Here is an 11,658-nt window from a genome sequence, read left to right as displayed (position 1 = left end):
ACCTTATGTTCCTCATTGAACCCAAATTTCAAGAAATTCGCCAGGTACACTACTTTGGTTATATCGGGAGACTCAACCGAATTCCATCTGAATCTTTCCTTTATGATATCCTTCAACAGAATGTGCCGCACAAAGGTCGCCTCACATTCAAGGCACCATGATCTTTGAGATATCGCACTATATATCTTGACATACCGGTGTTCCTAAGGCCATCGAAAAGTGTTCGACAGCCCACGACTTGTTTCGCTCTTCTCGGCTCACCAGATAGACGCAGCCTTATGTTACAAGTGAGACAACCTTGGCTAGTTTCGTGAAATTTGGTTTCAAGTAGAACATAAGGTTGACAGAAACTCGGGAACTGCGCCTACCTGGTGAGCCCCAAGAAGGGCGAAACCGGTCGTAGGCTGTCGACAAATTTTCAGCAACCTTATGAGTAGTGCATTTCGAGTACACATGAGTCGCGATATCTCGAATATCGTAGCGACCGGAACATGAGGTGGCCTGGTGCAGCACGTTCAGTTGCCTGGAAACATCACAATCTAGAGATTCAGCTGGGTTCCAGGTGAGTCGGAAGGAAAACCAAATTAGTTTGCAAATGAGTGCATTTCGTTTTGGTATGCGTTTGTCGTCCGTTTTGTTTTACGCGTTCTGCCAAGCATGTGTGGAGCACACTCGGTCCTCGTTCTTGGCCAGTTCAAGAACTTCAGCGTTCGGGTTTCGATTATCATGCTGATTGCGAAGGATCTTGCCAGGGCGTGAAATTTGTCAGCCATTCTAAAATGCTGTCACTGAAGCGCCCGCTTCACTGTCGTCATCATCATCATCATCATCATCATCATCGACAGCATGACATTAGTGTACAACATCGATGCTTCACTGCCGTATATCGTCCAGGTGTAGTACCCTTTTGGTGCCTAGCTTCCATGCCACCCGGAGGAAGGACGAGGGCTGGGATACTGCCAGACTGCCCAAGCCTAGATAGGGGAAGTCGAGAGGCAGAGGTCAGGTTCGAACAACGGCCCTTCCGGTCAGTATATTCGCGCTCTAACCACTTGGTCTATCTCGGCCCCGCACTTTGTCTCATTGTTGACGAAATAGGAAAGCGAACAATACTCACTGCGGCTAGCAGCTGTTGTTGTAGATAAACCGCCGCCTTTGGGCACGCGTCGTTAGAAAACTGTCTGATATAATGGTACGACAGACTTGCTTGACTTATCCTTCCAGTGGCAGTTTCCAGAACCTTCTGCATGATAATTCAAGTCAGGCAGGCGAAACTGTTTACTTGTGGTCTTCTTTTGTTGAAACCTGTTTCCACGACTTATCCGTTTGTAATCAGGCACCTGGTGTTTTACGACTTTCCGGTGTTAGGTGTTGTACAGCATAATAAATCTTCGTGTTTTCAGTATGAAGAGTTTTCTGAGGGCTACTGATCCTCTACATATTATCCACTGCCTCACTTCCAAAAGCCAAGTCTCTGTTGTTGTTCAAACAGACGCCACACGGAAGCTATGCACTTGTTTGAAGCTAAGCTAAAAATGACACGTGCATTAACTCACAGCTGCCTGTCTAAACTCAGTTTTGATCAACAAACGTTTCATGAAATGATCTCCCCAAATCCTAAAATGTTTTGAGTTGTACAGCACAACAGCATAACTCTTGAATGCTCGTCAGTTTTACTAAAACAATTACTTTCATCTCCTAGATGTCAAATCCCGCCCCACTCTTTTGGACATCACAAATTATCGTAAGCATGTGCTAACGATTTTCAGTCGCCTTACACATACTACTTTAGTCCTAAGGAGAAACATAAACATCTACTCAGTTAGCATGACGGTTACTCGGAATCTTTTTTCAACACTGACCTATCGACCGGGGTTAAGTTGCCAAGCCTTTGGTTTTTTCGTTGAGGCACACCAATGGGCACTTAAAATTCCATTTAGATTGCGTATAGAGACAAATACGCGGTAAGGGATGGCAACCAACGTCCGGCCTTGCACAAGCGTCAACGATTATCGGTCTTGTTGGAATTCACCGCTGTGAAGAACTGCAGTTGTCTGATAGCGGTTCGTGGGAAGACAACAGCCGAAGCACAAAACAAACAAGTACTAACTGAAATCAAAGCTAATGCATTTTAGGTCAGGTTGAACAACTCTTCCTTGTCGTCGTTTATCAGAAGTAACTAGACGAAATCACACATATAACCTCATCGTTTCATCATACTGATAATTTGTTTTCATCTATTGTGTTTTTTTTGATTGATTTGCGTGTGCTCACTTTGGTCGAATCACCACCATATATATATAATCCCCAAAGGTATATGTGAATAGGGACGAGACGGGAACAAACATCTATTGAAGGGACTAATCGCTGTGTGTGTGGGGGTGTGTGTGGAAAATACCATTATTTCGGAAAAACGCGTCGCTGAATCGGTAACGCAGACTTCTTTGTCCGGGGTATTGATCAGATTCGAATGATTAGATTTCACGAATAAAGCGGTTCGTGGCCTTTCTTCTGCGTTCGTGACGTGAAGGTAAGCCGTCGGAAGTCGAGTGGAATCCCCTATGTTTATTTGTTGTAGTATATTCCCAGTGTCGAAGAACATGGCCCACTTACCGATGGCTGGTTCAAACGTATGAACCGGGGGAAACCAAATCGATCACATTAGTCAGTAAACCGTCCGAAGCTGAACGTCAAAAGTCATAGATTAGTTAAGACAATTTTCAGCAACCTTGTGAGTAGTGCAGTACGCCTATACACGTATCGTGATATCTTGAATATCGTACCAAATGAAACATGAGGCGGCCTGGTGCAGCAATTTCAGTTGCTTAAAAACATCATTAACGAGGGATTCAGCTTGGTTCCACGTGAGTCTCTCGCAAAACCAAATTAGTTTGCAAATGAGTGTAGTTCATAGAATAGATGTTTTCAGCGTAAGCTCGGAAAGACATGTGTAGGTGGAGAAGAAAGCCTCCATCTGCTGTTGGCTTTTTACTGGCCAGAATACTAAGTGGATCAACGTAACTGTGCGTTTATCGCAGCCAATATGGATAGGCCATCACACACATTTTAGCAGCCATGTTTCTCTCAGGTAAACACGAGTTCGTCCATTACCTGTGTGACAGAGTAATAAACGCCTACTTAGAAGACACTATGATGGAGTGGAACTTATGAGATATGTGTTTTGATCGAATGGTTACGCAACGAAGTTTTCGGACGAAACTCCTCCAGCTGAGACCTTGCCAAGAAGTCGCACAGATGGCAAACTCCAAGTCAGTTTAGATCAATCCCCGGTTTAAAAGTGGTGTGTTGCATGATTTGACTAAAACACTGAGCCACGTGCTTGATATTGACCCTAACTAAATATCTTTTCATCACAGAACAGCTAGAAAGGTAACCTCAATATTGATCTGTCGTTTGGCCTGATACTGGTCGAGTCGCGCAGCCATTTTGTCCAGACCACAAAGCAAAGTGAACAGGTATGTGTGAAGTGCAATTTGGGCCATCAAACGTTCTAAGAATTGGGCTTTTGTTTATCCTAAACGCATTTGGCTTTTGTACGTTTAGGTCCAAACTTATTGAAAGCAACAGTTTTGCCGAACTGCGTATCGCTTGGTCAGAGAGTCACTTCTCAGCCTTGGGTGATTTGCGGAATTTATGCCGGGTGTATCAGTCCTGACCTTCAGTATTGACTACTGATTGTAACCAGTGTGACGTTGACTTGCTGACTTCGTCTGTTCCAGCCATCGTTTTAATCCGAGCAAAATCTACATAATGAGTGATAGCTGAACCATCGACTCAACGTTTTCTGACCTCTGCGTCCATCCAGAGAGTAAGGGTATGTCGGCTACCTCAAAAGGATTAACAACTGAGTGTTGTAGGAAAAATAGCAATTTTTGAAGCGATATTAGTATTTTGCTGACTTGGAAGGTGCATCAAGGCTAAACAGCTGCAGAAGTACTTCGAATACGGTGATCAAGAGCCATGTAAATCTCATTGTTGTGGGACGTACAAAGACAAGTCGTCTTCCTCTGGTGTTCATGATGGAGACGTTTTGGACCGCCATCGGTAATAAGGTACGGGGGTACTTCCAATGGGACCTTGACAACCAGGTGGTTCCCATTGAGAGTTCGCCCATATGAAGGAGTTACCAAGATGAAAGATGGTGCCCATTTCGAACATTTCCTCATATAACTAGCCATTCCTCTGGATTTCTTTTTAGCAACTCATTGTAAATCTGTATTAAACTTTGAATTTTACTTGGGTGCTCAATACTTCATTTTGTCACCGAACCCGAAGGTGACAAGTACTCTGCGACTTTGTCCTCCGCTCTGAAATCAGTCTGACATTATTTTTGATGACCTCCTTACCCTCCCTTGAATCCTCTGCTCGGTGGTCACCAAATTTATCGTCATGCAGAGCGCATCATTTACCATAAAGTAGTCAATATCCGTTCCTTGGTAAGCCACTGTTAGAGTAGGGGTAAAGGTGTCACACTCCTGTGATCGAAATTCGCCCAACAAGGGACATGGGGACTTACTTCCACTTCGTCGTAAAGTCCGTGACGGGAACTAGAAGAAGATAGCCAAACTCTCTTTACAGAACACAGTAATCATGAAGTTGATGAGACTTCGCGACAGCCCATTACCGATTCTGTCTTCAATAAGCATACCATGTAGACGTAGTCCTCGAGTTTCCGTCACACTTATATCCCAGTTGGACCCTAACTGCACGCAATTCTTGAAGTACAGTCATCAGCAATTTAAGGTGGTATAACCAGAGACCACCTAATGGCAAGTCGACATACGTTGAGAACTTGCCGCCCAGAAGGTCTGTAGTTCGAATCCCACCTCAGCATCTTGACTGATCCTGTCTGGGCCTGCACAGCCTGGCCGTGTCGTAGCCCTCGTGTTTCCTTCGGCTGGCATCGTATCCAAGATCCAAAAAGGTGATACTATCGATCGATCGCAGCAAGTCCATTTGAAAAATACTGTAAGCGAGACGTTTAGCTGAGAGTTGCTTAGGCCCCTTATTAGCAACAAATTAATTTACGAATGATTGCACTTCACCACACGCTTCCACTAGAGAATGCAATACACTGTAAAAATTTACAAAAAGGATATGATGGCATCGTCCGGTTTCGAAAGGTTTCGGAATAATCCACTGAGCGCGAATCAGTGTAATTCAACGATCTACAGTATCTAACGAATAGGACTGTGTGGGTTCAACAAGCACACAATCTTCGATCAGAAAAACTGGACCAAACAATGTTGAACTGATGATTCGCCACATCACGCAGAGGCATCGTTTTGTACGAGAGACTCAGCTGTCGGGTTTCTGAAGTGGCCAGCAGAACTGAACTTAGCTTTTGAAAACCCTTGTTCACAACTGCTGGATGGAACCTAGTTACCATGCCAAAAACTGCTAGCATCTTCCGGGTCGTGCAGAGGTAACCCCTTCCCGGGAGTCATTCAGTCCGAATTCCAACAACTGCTTCTATCTCCTCTGGAGGTTTTGTATTTCATTTGAATGGCCGAGAAAAAGCGCTCCTTTTAGGGAGGGAAGTTGTATTTTGGAGAGGACAAATTCAGGCGTCACTATGCTATATTGTTTCAAGCTGGCAATTCCAGTCCAAACCGGGAAAAAACCAGCCCACGACCGGTTTCGCTTAAGAACATTATAAATGAGAGATTCAGCTCTCGTCAAAACCGAATTGGCATGTATATAAGTGCACTTATGAATTGTTTTAGGTGAGACCACAAAGAGTTGACGTAGCGAACCATGTCACAAAGCCTCTCGATGCTGTCACAGAATTTGATCGATCGTCTTGTTCGGTGGTGCTTGTTCCAGGTGGTTTCAAAGAAGTCACTTGTCGCAGTTACAGAACAACATAATAGCAATGTCGGGTGAATTTAGCAGCGTGCAACGTGTCCTAATTAATGTCCGATCCACCTTTTCAAGGGCACACGAGTGGTAAAATGTGAGCAGTGGTTACTAAACATCGAGTGAATTACACTAACATAAGAATTATGAGATGTATTGTCGCTTCCTAAAAGCGAGAGATTTATCGATCAACACTGTAAATTTGAACGAGTTCTATGTCTGGCAAGCCTGTTTGAAATTTCGCCACATCTTTCCGGGTGAACGAAACTGTTTAGTGTCACATTTCACGACCTCTGGGATATTAGTCGAACGGGGGCGTGCACTGTTTGTGTTTATTTTTCGATTGCGTGACTGCAATCCCAACTAATGCCAGACAGCCTGCTGGATATTCATAACGCGCGCCAAGCTGCCTAGACGGTTCTGTAGAGTAACACAACTTCGACCTGTTTTAGGGCTAGATATCGTAGCGGGCAAACTTGGTGTATCTGTTAGTCTTGTAATGTACTGTGATCGGATTATGTAAGAGGTGTTAAGGACAGTGGAATAATGGTAGCTTTTTTCGGATACAGTTCCACATCACTAGTCCACCCCATTCTGGTTTCAGTCGACATGGGAAGTCATCACGTTTGCTTACTTATCCGGGCTTGTTTTTCGGACCAATCGTACCGTGACTTTTGAATTGGAAAAAACAAACACCCAATCATACCGTGGTTTGAATCTTTTCAGATTTTATTATACAGTCTCCTATTTCTCTGAATTGGGCTTTTTTAACCAGGCAGTACATTTTCAGTTTTCAATGGAAGAAACTTTTTCAGCTGTATAGCCAAAAAAAGTGAAATTAGTTGCTTTCTTTAACGTTGAGCATGGGCACTCAACAGGTATACAACAAGACTACACAGAAAGGGGCGCAAGCTGATCGATCGATCGACTGAATTCAGGTGGCAGGTCATCCTTCGTGTGATCAGGAGGTACGGAAACTCTTTTTTGTCCACAAATACCTCTTAAAGTTCTAGCAGGGGATCCTTGAAAATATTGTCTTTAAAAAGAAAACTGAATCAGAGCCTTTGGACTACGAGTGAACAAAGTCCACTTGTAAAGCACTGTGTAATTAAATCACGTACGTGGTTCTCTAGTATCTCTGAAACTCCGAGAGGGGCGAGATGGACCAAGTGGTTAGAGCGCGAATATACTGACCGGAAGGTCCGTTGTTCGAACCTGACCTCTGCCTCTCGACTTCCCCTATCTAGGCTTGGGCAGTCTGGCAGTATCCCAGCCCTCGTCCTTCCTCCGGGTGGCATGGAAGCTAGGCACCAAAAGGGCGAGATAGACCAAGTGGTTAGAGCGCGAATATACTGACCGGAAGGTCCGTTGTTCGAACCTGACCTCTGCCTCTCGACTTCCCCTATCTAGGCTTGGGCAGTCTGGCAGTATCCCAGCCCTCGTCCTTCCTCCGGGTGGCATGGAAGCTAGGCACCAAAAGGGTAATACACCTGGACGATTTTGTTTTCTGAAACTCCGAAGCTTGGTCCAGTTTATTTGATAAGTGAAAGGACTCGGATGAACTACGTTAAAACCAATTCCTGGCCTTGGCTTTTTTACTGATCACATGCGAATGGCGCACTCAATCCACCTGATTTTCGCACTGATATCCATTCACTTACTTTGTACATGCCTTTAAAAATTGTAGACTTTCCTCCGGAAGGTATCGTTTTAGGTTGTCTTTTGGGTGAGAGGCTACGGCAGTGTACAGGCTTTACTTGGTACATACTCTTCCACCTCTGGATAGGCTGTCTGAAGTGACCGGCCAAAGTGACTGCTTCCAGGATATAGCCTCTCCCAAGCGAGACCTTCCAGACTACTTACACTGTCTCTTGCGCTTAGCCTGAAAGCGGTAAATCACTTGTGTCTGTTTCAACTTGGCCGTTTTATCAGCAACTTTGCTCCACAAAGCTCATTTTCAGTCGGTCCCTGTTGTATGAACTTCACTGTACTGAAAAGTATTTCTAATCTAATTAAAAATGAAGGTCGTATGATGCCTAACTTAGAATGTAAGGTTAATCATGCGTTATGACTCTTGGGCAAAACCTTGATCGGGTATAAAAAAACTCGAAGTCACACGAGACCTTTTTCTTTATCGGGGTTCAGGGTTGATGGAATTTGCAACGAATAAGTTGGCTTGCATGTCTAGGAAGGATCCCCGAAAAATATAAAGGCACAGCGTTGATGGGACTTGGAACAAATAAGTTTGCTTGCATGTCTAGGAAGGATCCCCGAAAAATCATAAAAGCAAGTCGGCCGATCATCAGGCGTTGGCTGGATCTTATTTACTCAATACCTTGCTGAAAATCAGTCTAGAAATTTTCGGAATTAATTATGCAATTAAGGTTCATCTAACACTTAGCAACAGGACTGAGTTATCAACGCTTTTTTCTTGCGTTTTGTGGCCGCCCTCACTGAATTGTGCGTTTCTGGTGAGTGGGACCAATTAAACTTTGTTCTGGAAATGACAAATACATTCGGAAATCGAATGCAAAAGTTACAAGACTGTCGCCCGGATCAACTGGTGTAAGCGGTCAGGACATAAGTTTAGGACAGTCTCCATCGTACAGAGATGTTGTTGAGTCTTGCCGACTCTGTCGTCCACAAGAATTTATAAATAATTCTACTGCATTTTCCCGTATCTACTGATAATTCCTTGACCTACTGAGTTAGTACACTGTGTGAGACAGGTTGGCTAAATAAACACCTCCGTGAGGTGCAGTTGACGGTGGTTTTTAATGAACTGGAACGAAAAGAAAACTTATCCTGTTGCCCCGGCTCACTCTCCTGTCCAACGTTGACGTCACGATGTAGGAATAAGAGTCATGTTGACACCTCTTCAATGTTCGTTTGCTCAGCCTTTGACCTGTCAAGAGAGCAGTGCTTATTGTCAGTAAAGCGGCGAGAGATATCCAAAATATGAACGAACCAGAAACAAGTATGAACTACGATGAACAATGCTCACTCTGAACTTGTGTAAAACGGTTGCCTCTTGAACTGAATCTCCTGAAACCTGCAATCAACATCGGACCGATTAGTGCTCAGTCGCATTTGATGAACCAGACATACGCAGGTATCGCTAATTCGTACGCATTTGAGCACTGCTGGCTCTTTGTGTCTTCTCATCGTAGAAAATGAGCCAGTTTGTGTAACACAGAGTTTTCATCTGGACTTTGATACAATCGGAACTGCCACTGGTTGCCGTTTCCAGCCTGTTTAAATGGACAGCAGAAATACGTCTGGCTATGCGACAGCCCACAGATCCATTCACATCTGTTCCAAAGAAGCTCAAGTGGTTAGAGCGCGGGTCCGTGGTTCGAACCCGACCTGCGCCACTCGACTTCCCCTGCCTAGGCTTCGGCGCCTGGCAGTATCCTAGCCCTCGTGGTTCTTTCGGGTAGCATGGTAGCTAGGTACCTGAAGGGTGTTACAGCTGAACGAATTGTTTGTATAGGGGAAAATTTGACACATGGTCTGAACAGTTTGAATGCCGTTTTACAGCTAGACATTACACCTTCCCCATTTCACTGTAAGAGATAGTACCGTTGAACTTTCATAGGTATTTCTCATGGGCGGCGCACTCATTCCTATAACGGTTTTGATGGGCAATCAGTTACGATGCAACTATGCAAGAAAGGGGGTGTAGAAAACATCGTCAGCCAGGCAGTTAGATTTTGAATAAATCTCGTTCATCAAATCCGCATTTTCTAGTCACCTTAAGTAGATCGGCGACTAACGGGAACACCAACCGGGTCACAACGCATGAACAGAGTGGCGAACAGGTTTTCTTCAACAGAGGCTTAATAAGGTCAAACTATTTGGGAGCATTTAGCCGAGTTCAACAGATGACCATTACTCGTTTCACCAAAAAGTCACACAGGAGCAAACTGATCCAGTCCTTCAGAGCAATTTGTGTTGCAAAGCTTTCGAAAGCTCCTTCGTGAACGTCTGTCTCATTAAACGATCTTCATTGTAAATCCTATATGGAAAGCAGCCGCCCTTCAGACGGTATACAATTTGTCATGCGTGGTACGTAACTATCGAACCCGTATTGTGCGTATAGTGCTGCCTTTCATGGCTTTTCGTTGAGCAAAATCAATGAAATCAATATAAGTCCGATTTGCCACCTATTAGCTGAGGCTGAGAATCACGTGCACATTGCTCCGGAAGCACCGCTTGGAAATTTCGTTATTTGGAGGACACCCGTTGGAGCGTATTACTTTCGAATGAATCCGAGCTGGATATTTTTGCATTTCGTTTGCTTTCTGTTCTGTAATGGGCACAGAGTGATCCTCGATTTCCAGACACAAACACTGACTATTCCTTCCTACCGCACTGCTGTTTTCCAGCGTAAAAACTGTTCAGGTAAGATGTTGTAGTTGATTTTATGGCCACTGGTCATAGGTGCGGTCTTTTGGGATCTCCCGATCACTTTATTAGTACTGAATGTACTGAATGTGCCCTTAGTTATCCCAGACCGTTTCTTCAAGGAAAACGTAAGCTGTCTCAAATGACCAAGACTGCTAGATAAGCAGTGCTTCAAATTCGTCGCTGTCAAATTTTTTCACGTAGAACGTAATCACCACATATGTATGAAGGAACCAGTTGTTAGATCGATCCGCGCTGGAAATGAAGAGAAAGAACTTCTTTTACGGAGAAGCCCCCTTCACCACCAAGTGTGATTTTTTCGGGGCAAACAATGTCAGTCCTTAGCGAATATACACTCAGTTGCAAACTAATTTGGTTTTTCTCGAGAGGCTCACCTGGAACCCAGCTGAATCTCTCGTTTATGATGTTCTCAGGCAGATTTTCAGCAACCTTATGAGTAGTACAATGCCAGGCCTTGTTTGGATTGGTAGACTCTTAGAACCAGTCATACGCTTTGCTGACTTGTGGATAGCTCCTAAAAATGTGTCTATTCATGAATAATCAGGTCATCCAAATTAAGGACTGAATGGTCTTCCAGCTGGTGGACAAATATGCGTGCATTCTACTCACAAGTAATCAGTAGATTTTTCGGGGTTTCCCACGAAGTATCTCACAACAGGGTACAGATAAGTAACCGGTTTGATTAAAGACATAATTTAACTCAATTTAACTACTAACTTAGGTGCTGTGTGATGTGGAACTTCATAAAGCGTGTAGTTCTTTAGGTAGAGCGTTGGATGTCGTGTGGACTTGCCATGTGGCAACATTCAGACCAGCCGTTCTTCGACAGATAGACAAAAAACAAAGTAACGTGACTTGAACCATTTTTTCGAGAAAAACACTCGTTACCCTTATAATACTGCAGAAAACAAGCACAACCCTCCAGATACCATTGGAAAGAATGCGAGTACCGTAACCAAACTCTTTCCACTCTAGAAAGGCACGTCTAGATCAGTGCGAGGATAAGTCTCGCTCACTTTCTATGCCTCAACTGACAGATTCGAAGGATGTGTTGAAAACTGAAACTATTTTATCATGCATCTGACCGGTTTTCAGCCGTATGAGAAGGCTCTCCGTAACTCGCCGACAGCTCGGTACAGCTTTCACCGTGTTTTGGGCTTGTCAAGCGAGCCAAACAGTCAGACTTGCAATTAAACACATTTAGCCCACTTGGATATACCCACAGCTTACCCCAGCTGCAGCACCCTTCCGGTGCCTAGCTGCCATGCCACACGAAGGAGGCACTGGAACTGGGATACTGCCAGGTTGCCTAAGCCTAGACAGGGGAACTCGAGAGGCAGAGGTCGGGTT

General features: G+C 44.3%; 1 protein-coding gene across 1 annotated transcript in view; it reads left to right on the top strand.

Moving 5' to 3' along the window:
* Positions 1-9,287, top strand: part of T265_13729 (hypothetical protein) — a gene marked incomplete at both ends in the record, with an annotated part of 36,824 nt that extends 27,537 nt beyond the window's left edge. The window contains one exon of the mRNA XM_009170202.1: positions 9,151-9,287. Within this exon, the coding sequence (XP_009168466.1) occupies positions 9,151-9,287 (137 nt within the window). The remainder of the gene's footprint in view (positions 1-9,150) is intronic.
* Positions 9,288-11,658: the final 2,371 nt, after the last annotated feature.

Source organism: Opisthorchis viverrini, assembly GCF_000715545.1.
Source record: "Opisthorchis viverrini unplaced genomic scaffold opera_v5_95, whole genome shotgun sequence".
NCBI classification, from domain to species: Eukaryota; Metazoa; Platyhelminthes; class Trematoda; order Opisthorchiida; family Opisthorchiidae; genus Opisthorchis; species Opisthorchis viverrini.
The sequence above is the reverse complement of the archived record's forward strand: the minus strand, read 5'-3'. Positions and strand labels throughout refer to the sequence as shown.